Source organism: Nothobranchius furzeri, chromosome 14 (assembly GCF_043380555.1).
Source record: "Nothobranchius furzeri strain GRZ-AD chromosome 14, NfurGRZ-RIMD1, whole genome shotgun sequence".
NCBI lineage: Eukaryota > Metazoa > Chordata > Actinopteri > Cyprinodontiformes > Nothobranchiidae > Nothobranchius > Nothobranchius furzeri.
The window spans coordinates 34,236,160-34,256,102 of record NC_091754.1 but is presented as its reverse complement, the minus strand read 5'-3'; the positions used below and the strand labels follow the sequence as shown (position 1 = coordinate 34,256,102).

The 19,943-nt window shown below is 37.5% G+C and overlaps 1 protein-coding gene and 1 long non-coding RNA gene across 2 annotated transcripts; both read left to right on the top strand.

The window, feature by feature from the left end:
* The first annotated feature begins 966 nt into the window (after nt 1-966).
* Nucleotides 967-11,782, top strand: LOC139062733 (uncharacterized). The gene is made up of 10 exons (XM_070544386.1): nt 967-1,041; nt 1,099-1,179; nt 2,066-2,189; nt 2,298-2,406; nt 2,453-2,495; nt 7,636-7,669; nt 8,109-8,200; nt 8,871-8,936; nt 10,278-10,367; nt 11,392-11,782. The coding sequence occupies exons 1-10, from the start codon at nt 967-969 to the stop codon at nt 11,563-11,565; spliced, it is 888 nt and encodes a 295-aa protein (XP_070400487.1). The 3' UTR covers nt 11,566-11,782.
* An 830-nt stretch (nt 11,783-12,612) lies between these two features.
* Nucleotides 12,613-13,508, top strand: LOC139062764 (uncharacterized). Its single transcript, XR_011516310.1, has 3 exons — nt 12,613-12,747; nt 12,826-12,894; nt 13,414-13,508. It is a non-coding gene; the product is annotated as an uncharacterized lncRNA (long non-coding RNA).
* Nucleotides 13,509-19,943: the final 6,435 nt, after the last annotated feature.

Below are 19,943 nucleotides of genomic sequence, written 5' to 3'. Positions count from 1 at the left end.
TATTTTAATAGTCATTTCCCAAGTGAGTGTAAAACAGTACAGACACGGGTACATTTGTTGTACACTCAGTTATATCAGCTACATTAAGAGGACCAGAGACTTAAATTGTGCTGATACTTCTTAAAACATGCCAGGGTTTGAGGCGGGGTGGTGAGACATTGTGTGAGACACCCAAGAATGCAGACTAAATTTTTCAATAAAGGTAAATTTAATAGAGCAAACAGCCAACACAGGAAAAAAAAAGTACAAACAAATGAACCAAAAAGCACACAAAAAGCAAGAGAACCTCCAAAAAAACAATGTGAGGAGGAAAAAGAATGCAAAAACTGTGACACCGCTGTACTATGGCATTTCAAAGCCAGAAAACACCCTGATCTTCCTTTTTTCCTCAATTTCTCTGCAGAACTCCTCATAGTCTGACTGAAAACTAAACATGAACAGGAACGGTTCCCTGCAATCGTTTATCTCCTCTTCATCTAGGCCATCACAGAAGCATAACCTCTCCACTGCCCTCCGGCAAGCTTCCCTGTCCATGGTGATGACCTGGGGAAGGGAAAGGAAAAAGAGGAGAACCAAGGGCACTTTACTCGGAGGAGATGCTCCCAGGCTACTGCAGCCACTTTTGCAGCCAAATGAACAATTAATGTGTCTGCTCTGTCGCCGCCCCCGTCTCCACACACAACCACACACTCACACGCACGCACACACACGTCTGTCTTTCTATCATAGTGAGGACCCTTCATTGACTTCCATTCATTTTTGTGATTTCACCATGCCTAACCCATACCCCAACCCTAACCATAACCAACGCTTATCTTTTCCTAACCCTAACCTTAACTAAAACTTAATTCACACTATGCCTCTAACTGGTATAGTAAGCTTCTGGTATGCTTCTAAAAAAAGCGAGGACCAAAAAATGTCCTCACTTTGTAGGGAAAATGGTCAAAATGGTCCTCAGTATGTAGTATGTACAAGAACACACACACACACCACACTGGTTGTAGTGACCAGGTTCCCCATCAGTGGTTCTCCCACATCTTGGTTTGTGCTTTGATGCCTGTTTTTCTTTGTGAGAGTTTTTGATCATTCTTCTTGGAGTTCTATAGCAAAAACTGTAATGCTCTTGTGGCAAGGTGGATAAACGAGGGCCCGGGCGGGATTCGATCTCCAGACTCCCGGGTGAGAGTCATACACTCTAACCAGTCAGCCAAAGGGACATCCCCTTGGTCAAGTAGCCAGGGCGCATGATCAATCGGGACACTGTGACAGGACACACACTGTAACACTCTGTTTGAGAAAGTGAATCTGTTGGGCTTGTACCTGGTACTCAGAGTACCACACTGCCAGAAAGGACAGGCTGAAAATAAAAAGCTTTTTATTTCCATCAATATGTGTCTCCTTATTCAAATAATCTGGGTTGTAACCATCCTCTCAATCCTTTTTCTGTTGTTCATGCTCTTGTAATCTGTTGTTTGTGTTCTGCATTATTACAGTAAACCTGTGGAAATTATAAAGTGGACCTGTGTTATTTTATATGGATATAAACATGAGTGTAGTTAAATCCGTATTTAACATGTTTAACCTATGAATACCTTGAGAAACTATTTTCAAACATTAATTTTGCAACATTGTGAAAATGATCACTATGGTATTACAAAGAATTAAGTTATTTCAAGACAAAGTGGCAAACTAAGAAATCTAACACAAAAGTAGAAAGTAAAATTTTAGGTGATGAGCCAAATTGGCTTTTGTGCAAGAATATATTACATTTCATATGGGAAAACATTCATAGGACATGTAGTGCAAATTAAGAATATCTGCTGTATCACAGTGACATATTTTCAGCTTTTAAATGAAAATATAACCTATTGTGTGGAGAAAAAACAAACATGTAATAGGTTACCTGAAGACTAATCAGCCAGTGTTTACTGACAATTTACAGTGGACATTATCAACAGAACATCAAGATAATTCAAATCAATCGTCTCCACACATACAAGCATAAACACACTAAATCAAATTTAACACGCATGTAAAAACACGATTTGTAACAACGCAAATTCAGTTTACAATCGGGCTTATTCGCTCGGTCAGCAAGTGGCAGTATCCTCGTACACTGCGGAGTAAACTGCCATTGAACGGATCACAAGACGAATATAGCATCTGCACATGCGCGGTAGACCCGATCTGTACGGTCCGACGTTTTCTTTTTTTTTCTTTTTATCTACATTATATTGAAATGTTTCACTATTGCAAACATTTTAATAGATACTTATTATTTTTTAACGTCTTAACAGATACTCTGACCCGTAACTATCGTAAAATGCTTCGAGCGGAAGTAGACGCCTGTCGCGCATGCGTGGTACCGATCACTTCTTACGCTGACGCTGGACGACCGTACATCACGTGACGCGTGACAAATTAAAGCAAAGAGCGCGTGACGTCATCAAAGACAGCCGTCTTACCGACTGCACACAACTAGCAACCGCGGTCAAGTGAGCCGACAATTGTGAGCCGCGGTCAAGCCAGCCGCATCTTATCCGCCGCGAAAATTTCATTGCGCGTTTACAACGGTCTTTGCGGTACGGCATTTTGAACAGGGAACTGCCCAACTCGTGACAGTCTGGTTGCATATTCAAAAATTCATAAAAAATCATCCTTCATAGCTGATGTACAAGTTTCACCACATTATGATTCTGGGACACCCACTGTACCTGTGTGCCACATTTCAGACAGATTTACTGTAGAAATCCTCAGATATTACAGCAAACTTGTATGCAGTCCACACTTGTGACAGTCATGTTGCATAATCAAAAATTCATAAAAAATCATCCTTCATAGCTGATGTACAACTTTCACCACATCCTTCCTCTGGAACACCCACTGTACCTGTGAGCCACATTTCACACAGATTTACTGTAGAAATCTTAAGATATTACAGCAAACTTGTGTTCAGTCCACACTCGTGACAGTCTGGTTGCATAATCAAAAATTCATAAAAAATCATCCTTCATAGCTGATGTACAACTTTCACCACATCCTTCCTCTGGAACACCCACTGTACCTGTGTACCACATTTCACACAGATTTACTGTAGAAATCTTCAGATATTACAGAAAACTTGTATTCAGTCCACACCAGTGACAGTCTGGTAAATATTCAAAAATTCATAAAAAATAATCCGTCATAGCTGATGTACAACTTTCACAACATTCTTACTCTGGAACACCCACTGTACCTGTGTGCCACATTTCAGACAGATTTACTGTAGAAATCTTCCGATTTAAAAAAAAACTTGTATTCAGACCACACTCGTGCAAGTCAGGTTGCATATTCAAAAATTCATAAAAAATCATCCTTCATAGCTGATGTACAACTTTCACCACATCCTTCCTCTGGAACACCCACTGTACCTGTGTGCCACATTTCAGACAGATTTACTGTAGAAATCTTCAGATTTTAAAGAAAACTTATATTCAGTTCAATACAGTCAATAGAATTGTCATTTTTCAAAAATTCATAAAAAATCATCCTTCATAGCTGATGTACAACTTTCACCACATCCTTCCTCTGGAACACCCACTGTACCTGTGTGCCACATTTCACACAGATTTACTGTAGAAATGTTCAGATATTAAAGAAAACTTGTATTCAGTCCACACTAGTGACAGTCTGGTTGCATATTCAAAAATTAATAAAAATTCATCCTTCACAGCTGATGTACAACTTTCACCACATCCTTACTCTGGAACACCCACTGTACCTGTGTGCCACATTTCAGACATATTTACTGTAGAAATCTTCAGATATTAAAGAAAACTTGTATTCAGTCCACACTCGTGACAGTCTGGTTGCATATTCAACAATTTATTACGAAAATTCCTTCATAGCTGATGTACAACTTTCACCACATCCGTCCTCTGGAACACCCACTGTACCTGTGTGCCACATTTCAGACAGATTTACTGTAGAAATCTTCAGATTTTAAAGAAAACTTGTATTCAGTCCACACTCGTGACAGTCTGGTTAATATTCAAAAATTCAGAAAAAATCATCCGTCATAGCTGATGTACAACTTTCACCACATCCTTACTCTGGAACACCCACTCTACCTGTGTGCCACATTTCAGACAGATGTACTGTAGAAATCTTCAGATATTACAGAAAACTTGTATTCAGTCCACACTAGTGACAGTCTGGTTAATATTCAAAAATTCATAAAAAATAATCCGTCATAGCTGATGTACAACTTTCACCACATCCTTACTCTGGAACACCCACTGTACCTGTGTGCCACATTTCAGACAGATTTACTGTAGAAATCTTCAGATTTTAAAGAAAACTTGTATTCAGTCCACACTCGTGACAGTCAGGTTGCATATTCAAAAATTCATAAAAAATCATCCTTCATAGCTGATGTACAACTTTCACCGCATCCTTCCTCTGGAACACCCACTGTACCTGTGTGCCACATTTCAGACAGATTTACTGTAGAAATCTTCAGATATTAAAGCAAACTTATATTCAGCTCAATACAGTCAATAGAATTATGTCATTTTTCAAAAATTCATATAAAATCATCCTTCATAGCTGATGTACAACTTTCACCACATCCTTCCTCTGGAACACCCACTGTACCTGTGTACCACATTTCACACAGATTTACTGTAGAAATCTTCAGATATTAAAGCAAACTTATATTCAGCTCAATACAGTCAATAGAATTATGTCATTTTTCAAAAATTCATAAAAAATCATCCTTCATAGCTGATGTACAACTTTCACCACATCCTTCCTCTGGAACACCCACTGTACCTGTGTGCCACATTTCACACAGATTTACTGTAGAAATGTTCAGATATTAAAGAAAACTTGTATTCAGTCCACACTAGTGACAGTCTGGTTGCATATTCAAAAATTAATAAAAATTCATCCTTCACAGCTGATGTACAACTTTCACCACATCCTTACTCTGGAACACCCACTGTACCTGTGTGCCACATTTCAGACATATTTACTGTAGAAATCTTCAGATATTAAAGAAAACTTGTATTCAGTCCACACTCGTGACAGTCTGGTTGCATATTCAACAATTTATTACGAAAATTCCTTCATAGCTGATGTACAACTTTCACCACATCCGTCCTCTGGAACACCCACTGTACCTGTGTGCCACATTTCAGACAGATTTACTGTAGAAATCTTCAGATTTTAAAGAAAACTTGTATTCAGTCCACACTCGTGACAGTCTGGTTAATATTCAAAAATTCATAAAAAATCATCCGTCATAGCTGATGTACAACTTTCACCACATCCTTACTCTGGAACACCCACTCTACCTGTGTGCCACATTTCAGACAGATTTACTGTAGAAATCTTCAGATATTACAGAAAACTTGTATTCAGTCCACACTAGTGACAGTCTGGTTAATATTCAAAAATTCATAAAAAATAATCCGTCATAGCTGATGTACAACTTTCACCACATCCTTACTCTGGAACACCCACTGTACCTGTGTGCCACATTTCAGACAGATTTACTGTAGAAATCTTCAGATTTTAAAGAAAACTTGTATTCAGTCCACACTCGTGATAGTCAGGTTGCATATTCAAAAATGCATAAAAAATCATCCTTCATAGCTGATGTACAACTTTCACCGCATCCTTCCTCTGGAACACCCACTGTACCTGTGTGCCACATTTCAGACAGATTTACTGTAGAAATCTTCAGATATTAAAGCAAACTTATATTCAGCTCAATACAGTCAATAGAATTATGTCATTTTTCAAAAATTCATATAAAATCATCCTTCATAGCTGATGTACAACTTTCACCACATCCTTACTCTGGAACACCCACTGTACCTGTGAGCCACATTTCACACAGATTTACTGTAGAAATCTTAAGATATTACAGCAAACTTGTGTTCAGTCCACACTCGTGACAGTCTGGTTGCATAATCAAAAATTCATAAAAAATCATCCTTCATAGCTGATGTACAACTTTCACCACATCCTTCCTCTGGAACACCCACTGTACCTGTGTGCCACATTTCACACAGATTTACTGTAGAAATGTTCAGATATTAAAGAAAACTTGTATTCAGTCCACACTCGTGACAGTCAGGTTGCATATTCAAAAATTCATAAAAAATCATCCTTCATAGCTGATGTACAACTTTCACCGCATCCTTCCTCTGGAACACCCACTGTACCTGTGTGCCACATTTCAGACAGATTTACTGTAGAAATCTTCAGATATTACAGAAAACTTGTATTCAGTCCACACTAGTGACAGTCTGGTTAATATTCAAAAATTCATAAAAAATAATCCGTCATAGCTGATGTACAACTTTCACCACATCCTTACTCTGGAACACCCACTGTACCTGTGTGCCACATTTCAGACAGATTTACTGTAGAAATCTTCAGATTTTAAAGAAAACTTGTATTCAGTCCACACTCGTGATAGTCAGGTTGCATATTCAAAAATGCATAAAAAATCATCCTTCATAGCTGATGTACAACTTTCACCGCATCCTTCCTCTGGAACACCCACTGTACCTGTGTGCCACATTTCAGACAGATTTACTGTAGAAATCTTCAGATATTAAAGCAAACTTATATTCAGCTCAATACAGTCAATAGAATTATGTCATTTTTCAAAAATTCATATAAAATCATCCTTCATAGCTGATGTACAACTTTCACCACATCCTTACTCTGGAACACCCACTGTACCTGTGAGCCACATTTCACACAGATTTACTGTAGAAATCTTCAGATATTAAAGAAAACTTGTATTCAGTCCACACTCATGACAGTCAGGTTGCATATTCAAAAATTCATAAAAAATCATCCTTCATAGCTGATGTACAACTTTCACCACATCCTTCCTCTGGAACACCCACTGTACTTGTGTGCCACATTTCACACAGATTTACTGTAGAAATCTTAAGATATTACAGCAAACTTGTGTTCAGTCCACACTCGTGACAGTCAGGTTGCATCTTCAAAAATTCATAAAAAATCATCCTTCATAGCTGATGTACAAATTTCACCACATCCTTCCTCTGGAACACCCACTGTACCTGTGTGCCACATTTCAGACAGATTTACTGTAGAAATCCTCAGATATTACAGCAAACTTGTATGCAGTCCACACTTGTGACAGTCATGTTGCATAATCAAAAATTCATATAAAATCATCCTTCATAGCTGATGTACAACTTTCACCACATCCTTACTCTGGAACACCCACTGTACCTGTGTACCACATTTCACACAGATTTACTGTAGAAATCTTAAGATATTACAGCAAACTTGTGTTCAGTCCACACTCGTGACAGTCTGGTTGCATAATCAAAAATTCATAAAAAATCATCCTTCATAGCTGATGTACAACTTTCACCACGTCCTTCCTCTGGAACACCCACTGTACCTGTGTGCCACATTTCACACAGATTTACTGTAGAAATCTTCAGATATTACAGCAAACTTGTGTTCAGTCCACACTCGTGACAGTCAGGTTGCATCTTCAAAAATTCATAAAAAATCATCCTTCATAGCTGATGTACAACTTTCACCACATGACTTTGTGCTCATATATCAAAGGAAACATGATGGTCTTCTCAGAGAATATGGAGATGTGGTCAACAAAAGGAGGAAGGTGAGGTTTGAAGACAATAATTCAAATTTCTGGACTGCTTTGGTGCAGTTTTTACACAACAAAAGTCATTCGCACTGCTGTAGTTGCATTTATCATATCTGTAATGAATATTTGCATTAACATTATGAATTGTCTGTTTTATGTGCATGCTTTAGTCTAAAATGTATTTGTTACTGTCGTTGAGACTTTGTGTTATTAGAAAACAATTTTACAACTGCATTACATGTGGTTATAATGAGTTTTTTGATATGATAAATGTAGGAGATTATTAGACTGACAACTGGAATTAAACAAAAGACATGAAGCATTAAGCATTTCGCATTCCAATAAGTTTGGAATTACAGTAAATGTCCTTGACTGTTTGCTTGTTTGGAATATTTTGTACATAAAGATCAGATCAAAAAATTCTTGTTAATTATTTTTAAATTATACTTTTCAGTCTTACCGAGTGGAGACCGAGAAGTGGAAGAAAATAGTAGAAAGCGAAAAGGCTTCTATGTAACTCCTCAGATGGGAAAACAAGTCAAACAGGTAAGGTATCATCACTTTTTCTTTCATCTATGCATGTCACCACAATTTGTTCTATTTGAAATGTTGTGTGTTGTATGCCAATTACAATGTATACTTGGTTTTTTTTTTTTTTTTTTTTGCTTCTATTAAGCATGCAATAAATAATGTAATCTTACTGTAACTCTCTTTATATTCCTATGATTGTATGCATGTTTTGGAAAGTAAATAACGATGTCAACTATACATCACTGTACAGTAATTGTAACTCGTCAATGTGTTAAAATTGTTTTGAACAGATTAAATAACCATCTGTTGTGCCATACTACATTTCATAATTAAAAACCTCATTAGTCTTTCACAGCTTTTAGCAAAAAATTGGTTATTAAAAATCATGACACTGGAACTCTCCACACATAGCAACAGCTAGCCATAAAATACTTGTTGTTATTGAAGTAATTAGCATTATTGTTAGTTATTGCAGTTGTAGAAGACCATTTACAACAATTAGCATTTTGTTCTGTAAATGCAGTAACATTTAAACACATAATGCAGACTGCATATTGTCTTAACCTATGTGTGTATTATAGATAGAGAACAATTTAAGTTCTGATAAAGACATACATTTTCATGTGTGTTATGTACGTATTCTGTGTTCTTCCATGGAAAGTAGTAATTTCATTATTTCTCTAAGGATTATCTACAAGAACCACCAGACTCAGATGTGCCCACAGAGCAGACTGAAGCTGTCACTACACAGGTTAGATTTTTATTTATTGTGAGATATACATACATAAATATATACAGTATACACACACACACACACACACACACACACACACACACACACACACACACACATACATCAATCAATCAACCAATCAATCAAAGCTTTACTTATAAAGCACCTTCCGCAACCCTGTCAGGAAGCCCAAAGCGCTGAACATGGTACTGTTGTAGATAAATATATTGAATAAATCAACAATAAAAGCAATTCAAATTACAAAATAGAAATTACTAAATCCAAATTCCAAAATAGATATTACAAGATACAAATTACAAAATAGAAATTACAAGATAGAAGAAAGATTCTGGTACAGGACAAAAGTGAGAAACACATTCGGATTGAGTGGATGGATTGAGTGAACCAATGAAAACTGTGAAATCAATTCTACATAAAAGAGGGCCAAAATCAAACATGTTCTGGAAACGCCAAGCGGAGGAAGTGTGTTTTTAGGTGATTCTTAAAGACTGGCAGAGAAGGGGACAGCCTAACTGAGGGTGGCAACTGGTTCCAGAGTAACGGTGCTAGGACTGAGAAAGCCCGGTCCCCACGGGCACGACACCTAGAACGAGGGACAGCGAGCAGGCCTTGGTCAGAGGAGCGCGTGATGGGGAATGTCTGTTCAGGAGTGTGGCTAGATAGGGGGGACCACCACCCTGGAAGAAACTGTAAACAAAGACGAGGATTTTGAATTGTGAGCGATAGCAAATCGGAAGCCAGTGCAGGGAGGCCAGAACCGGACTGATGTGGTCCCGTTTCCTGGCCCCAGTCAGGAACCTGGCGGCGCTGTTCTGCACAACCTGTAGGCGACGCAGTGATGACTGACACAACCCTGCGTAGAGAGAGTTGCAGTAGTCAAGCCTAGAAATTACAAAGGCATGCAGTACCCGCTCCAGGTGGGCTCTCGACAGCATGGGCCTGATTTTTGCAAGGCGTTTCAGGTGAAAGACACTGGACCGGATCACAGAATTGATGTGAGCATCAAATTTAAGTCCTGCATCAAGTTTCACCCCAAAACTGGTAACAACTGGTTTTGAGTATGTAGAAAGAGGGCCAAGATCTACATAACGATCCACATTCCTGCAGTTGGGGTGAAAAACAATGAGCTCTGTTTTTCCCTCATTCAGATCTAGGTAGTTGGCCATTAGGCAAGACTTCACCTCATTAACACAGGACACTAAGGACTGGATAGAGTGACCTTTATCCTGACACAATGGAGAGTAAATCTGGCAATCGTCAGCATAGAGATGGAATGATAGGCCATGTTTACACATATTAAAGAATATTGAAATGGTCATGTGTTTTAATTTATATTAGAGCACAGAAGACATCCAAGGATGGGATTTGCCAAACAACTCCAGAAAAGTCCAGGAGGCGGAAAAGGGCAAAACATTGGATAAATTACAGGTGAATCAATGTCTTTTCAATTGTACTGTCTGTAACTTCGATGAAATGTCAACAAACAGACATAACATCAGGAGTCGCTGCTATGTCATTCAGACACACTTCGGAAACATGCGGGTGGTTGCATGAGAAGAACGTGAATTTGTATGTTAGAAGTTTTTTTGCAAAACGAAGGCTTAGGTATTCTGTTATGCTGAAAAGGGTTTATGTTCCCTTTTAACTATTTATCCTTTTAATAGCTTTTCCAAACTAATTAATTATTGATTGCGGTAGCCTACCCTGATGTGAAATAGAGTTATTAGTATTCACAAATTAAATTTGAAGATAACAATCTTGTGCACATAAAAACTTTTTTAAAAAACCTTAACTTGTCCGATAAATGTATTAGGTACCTATGTTGGTGTAACACATAGTCATTTATATGTCTGAATGAATTGTCAATCATCCTTTTTATGTCAATCTCAAAAGGTTCAATCTATTCACCTGGACGCCGCTTTTTCAGTGGGAGACATGTTTCCTCACTTATCCAAGTAACTTCTTCACTCTAAGCTGACTGCAGTTTTCACCAAAGTTAGAAAGAATACATTTTCATAATGACTGAAACAAGCAAACTGAAGTAATGATGGGTTGTGATGTGAGTTGCTTCATCATAATTGTGCAAATTGGTGTGACCATTGATCAACAACGACTGATCACAGATCACTACTAAATGCCCATGACTCAGTATACAAATTTACATTTTGTAAGATGCGTGACACTTGGAGAGAGGTGAGAGTGAATACATTTCTTGGATGACTGAAGAAATGTTTGTCCCTCTGCAAACGCTACGTGCAGATGAAGAAAATCAGCTTTTGGGGTTCATTTATATGTGTTTCCATATCACCAAACAAAATGAAAGCATTTATAGTATTATGTTGAACATCTTTGAAAAAACAACCTTACTGATTTGTGTACTTCTTTGACAATGTGTTAATAGTTTCTTACTGTTGTGCCACAAATACAAACACACTCTTAATTTTACCCATAGGTCACTGCACTGTGGAAAAGAGAGGAAACCGAAGTTGTCGTTGCTGTGATTCCATCACAAATAAAAGGGAACAACTTTATAGTTCACCACAGCGAGCTGCAATCCCTGGAACCTCATCAATGGTTAACAGGTGAGGTACATGGAAAAGACAGTTTTACAAACCCTGTGTTTTAAGTGTTGTGGAAAGGGGTAACATAAGAACTGATGCGGAGAAGGAGTGGTGAGTCTAAAGAAAAGACATATATTTAAACAGGGAGGGCAACCAATATACACAGTCCTACACTGGAAAAACTCAAACAAACCACGTCATTCTCCCACTGAATAACTGTAACAGGAGTCCTTTTAGCTAGCGCTTCATCATCATGGGGATTGTCTGCAGCTGTTGCAGAGTGGGCGGGCCTATGCGGAAGCCAGCCTGATGGAGGACTTGTCCAAGGTCCTGAAAAGCCTGGAGGGAAAACACAGGGCCACACAAGGCGTGGGAGCCCAGGATCCCTAAGAGACAGACTACAAAACAAATGAAGCTGTATTTTAAATACTGTTTTACACTAATCCTTTCATATCCACCATTTAATTTCCTGTTGTTGTTTTTTTTATTTATTGCTATTCATAGAGCCAAAACATCACCGATCTTAATGCTGTTCCCATATCAACAACAAATTTTTCCATCCACGTTAGACAGACGCAATGTTTTTATAGACAAAGCTATTGTTTATACGTGCTTTAATCTTAAATGGATTTGTTACAGTGCTAATGCACTTGAATCTTCAAATGTTTTATACTTAAAATGTTTTATACAACTCCAAATCACTAACTGTAATTTGAAATAAACAGCATTCCTTTAATTAAACAAACAAATAAATATACGTTAAAAAATTTAAAATATATATCAAAGAGGAAATAAAGTGAAAATGTCAAAGACAAAATTTTAGTCTTGTGTCACATTTTGTTAGCCCAATTTACCATGTGGACATGACAAAAGGATGTAAAAATGTTCTGTGATCTTGTAACTGTGGAAGTTATTGACCTATATTTTTGTTTTAAATCTGTTTTTATTAATATGTTTAACATTTATGAGCACAAAATGTCACTAAAATTTCCTTGTTCGTCACTGACAGGAGTCACCCACAGTGTGGTCTTTGTTTGATATAAAGCTTTTGCCTGGAGATAAATAGCAGTTTAACTTGACATCTCTTCTTTATTCAATTTCATTTTTACCAGATTATAGAGTGTGCTCTGCATGTTATTGCCTGCAAGCTGGATTTGGGCAGTAAGATATACATTCTGAACCACTACACTGCTGGTGTCATCCTGTTTGGTAAAAGAGAAATGATGAGGAGGCACTGTTTGTCAAAGGTGAAATATACAAATTCATATACATATTGCAATGTAAATATGTTTTTATTTTACATTGTTCTAATTTTTTGTTAACAGGTCAACTTTGATAACTACGAGGCAATTGTTTCGTTTGTGAACGTTGGAAATGTTCACTGGAAGTGCCTGGTTAGTAGTAACATAAATTGCCTTTCAGAAAATTCATATTCTGAACTAAGTTCAATATTATGGAATAATAAGATTTCTGTTTTTAAAATTAGGTTTTGTAAGTGCCATAAAATGTCACCCTGGAAACTTTTTTTACTTTCTGAGACAACTAGCCCTGATTTATGTGTGTGTGTGATGTCCCACTATCAAGTCCTAAATGTCAAATACCTGTATACTGGACTACTAAATGTTTCCCATCAGTTTACCTTAAAACCTGACATTTAATGTATTCGACTGTAGTAAATGGTGTGTGGACAAAGAGGACAATAGCAAATAGAAAATAAAGTAAATTAACTTGAAAGATTACAATAGGTATTGATGTAATAATATGTATAACAGCTTTTCATGGACTAATTACAGCAATCAGCTTTAATAACTGATCAAACAAGTTATAGTCAAATCTCTCAAGTATGATAAAAATCAGATACATATCTGCAACTACTGGCTACAGAATTAATTATATTATCTTTTCTGTTATAGTACCTAAGTAAAGCAGACAACTGTCTTTACCTTGTTGATCCAGCACACAACACAAGAGAGCTTGAAGAATCCAAAGTGGCAGCACAAAAATTCAGGTAGATTCTCATTTTCAAAAATTTAATTGATTAAATGATCATGTTCTTTTATAGTGCTGCAGTTTTCAAAATGTGTAATCCAGTCCGTATGAGTGGGTTGGGACGGTTCTGCCGATGTGCCTCATTAATTACATTTTAGCAATGAAAAAGCACAAGTTTTTCATTACTTGATTATTTTTTGCTTAATGTTGTGTTAAATCTCAGTGTTACGTAAACTTTATGTGTCCCTATGGTAGATGGGTCAATCATTGGCATTAAGAACTTGCGTTAACATTTCTGTTCCTGCAAGTTTTTTTGTAATGTCTTGGTAAATTTTTTTCTGTTTTAATATATGACAGTCCCTGTTTTTTCTGTAGAGTTATAGTTTCTTTATTCTGTGTGTTTTTGGGTGGTGCAACCCTATTGGCTTTGGTACTGAGGAAAATTAGAGGAATAATGAATTGTGAGTACTATAGACAATTTAATACAGTACTCAAAGACAGTGCTATTCAAAATACGGTAATGACATGTATTTGTTAGGGTCCCTGGGTCGTTGAGCCATAGTGTTAATTGCTCATTACTGTTGTACTTTGATTGTTGCTTTTGTTTACCGTATGTGATCTTTTGGTTTCTTTGTCATAGTTGTACCTTTTTGTTTCTTTTCTGTGTTCCATAGTTGCTGTCTACCCTTTCGGCTGTATTGACGTGTCAAGTCTGCGTCTGTGTTTTTTTCCATGTTTTAATTAGAAAGTCTATGTCTCATGTTAAAGTGTCTGTTTTTGCTTCCTTTGTGTCGTTAGGCCTGAGTTGCCACAGTTGTAGTTCCAATCCTGTTTCCCATTCCCTGCTCGCTCCCTCTGCGTTTTTCAGCCCTGTGTTTTCATCTACACGTCTCACGATCTACTGTCTCCTATGCTGCGTGTTGTCCCTGCCAGCCACCGGGCCGAGCTGGTTCATTTTGTGTTCGAGTTCCGAACAGTTGTCTGTTTGCCGTCCGGCATTATTGCTGTAGTTAAGTTCAACATTTGTTTCCGCGACTGCATTTTGGGTACTTTGCCTGCCTTCACGTGGCCCTGACATGACAGTATAACCCTTGCACAGGGAGTTCTTCAAAATGAGGCGTACTGCTATCGGCAAGACTGACTGGGTGGATATAAAGCTACAAGGAGAAGTTGTGAAACACCCAGTTCAGAAGGACACAAATAGCTGCGGTGTGATTGTCATCTTGGTAAAGTAACAGACATGAGTTTCAAAACATTTTTGTGTTGATGTTGCATTAGAAAATTGATTCTGCTATAGAAAACCAATATGACTAACTTATTTTGTGAGTATTTTGCTATTTCCATAGATGGCTAAGGCGTTGATGGAGTCCTTTCCAAAAAAACCAGGCATGACATTTAAAACAACACCGAAAGCAATGGTGCAACAGCGTGAAGCAATTGCTTCACAAATACTGGGAGCCTCAGGTTTGTGAAGTGTTATAGCACAAAGAGATTACTTGTAGTTAAATACATTCATTGTGATTCACAAATTTTACTGTATTTGTAATAGTGTTCGAGGCAGAAAACAACTGCGCCATGTGTTCAACCCCAAAACCACCTTTTCCAGGGCCTTCTATCACCAAATGGGTAAGACAGATTTGTAATTGAGGATATTATTTTACAACTTGTATTGTGTACAGTTGCTTTTGTTATTTGGTTTTTGTATTGAGGAAGAGGGGTTATTTAGCCTAAACTTGCATTAATTTTTTTTGCCTTGGTGTGTTAGTTATTTGGAATAACTGATATGTAAAGAAAAAAGGAAATACATAGTAGTGGCAGATTAATAAAGATATTCATGTTAAATCATGTGAGAAAATAAATTTTTTGATTTTTGGTTTGTTGAACATTCACAGATCCAGTGTGACAGCTGTGCAAGGTGGTTTCACAAACAGTGCTTGCAGATGAACACAGAGCTGTATCAGAAGGCAGAGGCTGCAGAATGGGAGTGTGCACTCTGTGAAAAATAAATAGTCTTATTTCATTTGTAAAATGTATATATGTCATGGTCTGTGTCTGCATCTCCCCTCATGCTTCTCCCCTGATTAGTCATTGCCTTGACCTGGTCCTCCTCCCACATCCCACACACCTGCAGCTCATGTCCCTCTCATCCTCCCTGTGTATTTAAGCCCTGTCTTGTCTCAGTGTCTAGTCTGTCCTTTGTGGTAATTCTGTACCTCGTCTCTAGTTTGCTTGTTCTTCTTGTATCTCTGTTTTTGTATCTCAAGTATTAGATTTTGAACATTTTGGATTGTGACTCTCCGCCGTAGAGTTACTTTTGTTTCTGACTCACCTTTAAATAAAGTATTTCACTTATTCTCATCCCTGCATCGTGTCATCTTGGGTGCTGCATTATGGGTCCTACAAACCAAGCTTTCAACGTGACAATATAAGGTTGACTAATGTCATGTAATTTCTTATTGCACTGATAGAAACAGAGGAACAGGTGTAAATATTATTTAGAAATTTTGTATGTGTACATATAAAGGTTATGTATCTCAGAAATGTAAATAAAGCTAGATCATTTTGACTTTGTATTGCAGTCTTTCTTTGTAATGAATTTTTGAATATTTAACCTGACTGTCACGAGTGTGGACTGAATACAAGTTTTCTTTAAAATCTGAAGATTTCTACAGTAAATCTGTCTGAAATGTGGCACACAGGTACAGTGGGTGTTCCAGAGTAAGGATGTGGTGAAAGTTGTACATCAGCTATGACGGATGATTTTTTATGAATTTTTGAATATTAACCAGACTGTCACTAGTGTGGACTGAATACAAGTTTTCTTTAATATCTGAACATTTCTACAGTAAATCTGTGTGAAATGTGGCACACAGGTACAGTGGGTGTTCCAGAGGAAGGATGTGGTGAAAGTTGTACATCAGCTATGACGGATGATTTTTTATGAATTTTTGAATATTAACCAGACTGTCACGAGTGTGGACTGAATACAAGTTTTCTTTAAAATCTGAAGATTTCTACAGTAAATCTGTCTGAAATGTGGCACACAGGTACAGTGGGTGTTCCAGAGTAAGGATGTGGTGAAAGTTGTACATCAGCTATGACGGATGATTTTTTATGAATTTTTGAATATTAACCAGACTGTCACTAGTGTGGACTGAATACAAGTTTTCTTTAATATCTGAACATTTCTACAGTAAATCTGTGTGAAATGTGGCACACAGGTACAGTGGGTGTTCCAGAGGAAGGATGTGGTGAAAGTTGTACATCAGCTATGACGGATGATTTTTTATGAATTTTTGAATATTAACCAGACTGTCACGAGTGTGGACTGAATACAAGTTTTCTTTAAAATCTGAAGATTTCTACAGTAAATCTGTCTGAAATGTGGCACACAGGTACAGTGGGTGTTCCAGAGTAAGGATGTGGTGAAAGTTGTACATCAGCTATGACGGATGATTTTTTATGAATTTTTGAATATTAACCAGACTGTCACTAGTGTGGACTGAATACAAGTTTTCTTTAATATCTGAACATTTCTACAGTAAATCTGTGTGAAATGTGGCACACAGGTACAGTGGGTGTTCCAGAGGAAGGATGTGGTGAAAGTTGTACATCAGCTATGAAGGATGATTTTTTATGAATTTTTGAAAAATGACATAATTCTATTGACTGTATTGAACTGAATATAAGTTTGCTTTAATATCTGAAGATTTCTACAGTAAATCTGTCTGAAATGTGGTACACAGGTACAGTGGGTGTTCCAGAGTAAGGATGTGGTGAAAGTTGTACATCAGCTATGACGGATGATTTTTTATGAATTTTTGAATATGCAACCTGACTGTCACGAGTGTGGACTGAATACAAGTTTTCTTTAATATCTGAACATTTCTACAGTAAATCTGTGTGAAATGTGGCACACAGGTACAGTGGGTGTTCCAGAGGAAGGATGTGGTGAAATTTGTACATCAGCTATGAAGGATGATTTTTTATGAATTTTTGAAGATGCAACCTGACTGTCACGAGTGTGGACTGAACACAAGTTTGCTGTAATATCTTAAGATTTCTACAGTAAATCTGTGTGAAATGTGGCACACAAGTACAGTGGGTGTTCCAGAGGAAGGATGTGGTGAAAGTTGTACATCAGCTATGAAGGATGATTTTTTATGAATTTTTGAATATGCAACCTGACTGTCATGAGTGTGGACTGAATACAAGTTTTCTTTAATATCTGAAGATTTCTACAGTAAATCTGTGTGAAATGTGGCACACAGGTACAGTGGGTGTTCCAGAGTAAGGATGTGGTGAAAGTTGTACATCAGCTATGACGGATGATTTTTTATGAATTTTTGAATATTAACCAGACTGTCACGAGTGTGGACTGAATACAAGTTTTCTTTAAAATCTGAAGATTTCTACAGTAAATCTGTCTGAAATGTGGCACACAGGTACAGTGGGTGTTCCAGAGGAAGGATGCGGTGAAAGTTGTACATCAGCTATGAAGGATGATTTTTTTATGAATTTTTGAATATGCAACCTGACTGTCACGAGTGTGGACTGAATACAAGTTTTCTTTAATATCTGAACATTTCTGCAGTAAATCTGTGTGAAATGTGGCACACAGGTACAGTGGGTGTTCCAGAGGAAGGATGTGGTGAAAGTTGTACATCAGCTATGAAGGATGATTTTTTATGAATTTTTGATTATGCAACCAGACTGTCACGAGTGTGGACTGAACACAAGTTTGCTGTAATATCTTAAGATTTCTACAGTAAATCTGTGTGAAATGTGGCTCACAGGTACAGTGGGTGTTCCAGAGGAAGGATGTGGTGAAAGTTGTACATCAGCTATGAAGGATGATTTCTTATGAATTTTTGAAGATGCAACCTGACTGTCACGAGTGTGGACTGAACACAAGTTTGCTGTAATATCTTAAGATTTCTACAGTAAATCTGTGTGAAATGTGGCACACAGGTACAGTGGGTGTTCCAGAGGAAGGACGTGGTGAAAGTTGTACATCAGCTATGAAGGATGATTTTTTATGAATTTTTGATTATGCAACCAGACTGTCACGAGTGTGGACTGAACACAAGTTTGCTGTAATATCTTAAGATTTCTACAGTAAATCTGTGTGAAATGTGGCTCACAGGTACAGTGGGTGTTCCAGAGGAAGGATGTGGTGAAAGTTGTACATCAGCTATGAAGGATGATTTTTTATGAATTTTTGATTATGCAACATGACTGTCACAAGTGTGGACTGCATACAAGTTTGCTGTAATATCTGAGGATTTCTACAGTAAATCTGTCTGAAATGTGGCACACAGGTACAGTGGGTGTTCCAGAGGAAGGATGTGGTGAAATTTGTACATCAGCTATGAAGGATGATTTTTTATGAATTTTTGAAGATGCAACCTGACTGTCACGAGTGTGGACTGAACACAAGTTTGCTGTAATATCTTAAGATTTCTACAGTAAATCTGTGTGAAATGTGGCACACAGGTACAGTGGGTGTTCCAGAGGAAGGATGTGGTGAAAGTTGTACATCAGCTATGAAGGATGATTTTTTATGAATTTTTGAATATGCAACCTGACTGTCATGAGTGTGGACTGAATACAAGTTTTCTTTAATATCTGAAGATTTCTACAGTAAATCTGTGTGAAATGTGGCACACAGGTACAGTGGGTGTTCCAGAGGAAGGACGTGGTGAAAGTTGTACATCAGCTATGAAGGATGATTTTTTATGAATTTTTGATTATGCAACCAGACTGTCACGAGTGTGGACTGAACACAAGTTTGCTGTAATATCTTAAGATTTCTACAGTAAATCTGTGTGAAATGTGGCTCACAGGTACAGTGGGTGTTCCAGAGGAAGGATGTGGTGAAAGTTGTACATCAGCTATGAAGGATGATTTTTTATGAATTTTTGAATATGCAACCTGACTGTCATGAGTGTGGACTGAATACAAGTTTTCTTTAATATCTGAAGATTTCTACAGTAAATCTGTGTGAAATGTGGCACACAGGTACAGTGGGTGTTCCAGAGTAAGGATGTGGTGAAAGTTGTACATCAGCTATGACGGATGATTTTTTATGAATTTTTGAATATTAACCAGACTGTCACGAGTGTGGACTGAATACAAGTTTTCTTTAAAATCTGAAGATTTCTACAGTAAATCTGTCTGAAATGTGGCACACAGGTACAGTGGGTGTTCCAGAGGAAGGATGCGGTGAAAGTTGTACATCAGCTATGAAGGATGATTTTTTATGAATTTTTGAATATGCAACCTGACTGTCACGAGTGTGGACTGAATACAAGTTTTCTTTAATATCTGAACATTTCTACAGTAAATCTGTGTGAAATGTGGCACACAGGTACAGTGGGTGTTCCAGAGGAAGGATGTGGTGAAAGTTGTACATCAGCTATGAAGGATGATTTTTTATGAATTTTTGATTATG

Coding starts and splice junctions, on each gene's coding strand:
- LOC139062733 (XM_070544386.1), top strand. CDS start 967: ATGTACAAGAACACACACACACACCACACTGGTTGTAGTGACCAGGTT. Junction 1,042..1,098: donor AGTGGTTCTCCCACATCTTG/GTTTGTGCTTTG, acceptor TTCTTCTTGGAG/TTCTATAGCAAAAACTGTAA. Junction 2,190..2,297: donor ATGCGCGGTAGACCCGATCT/GTACGGTCCGAC, acceptor ACGTCTTAACAG/ATACTCTGACCCGTAACTAT.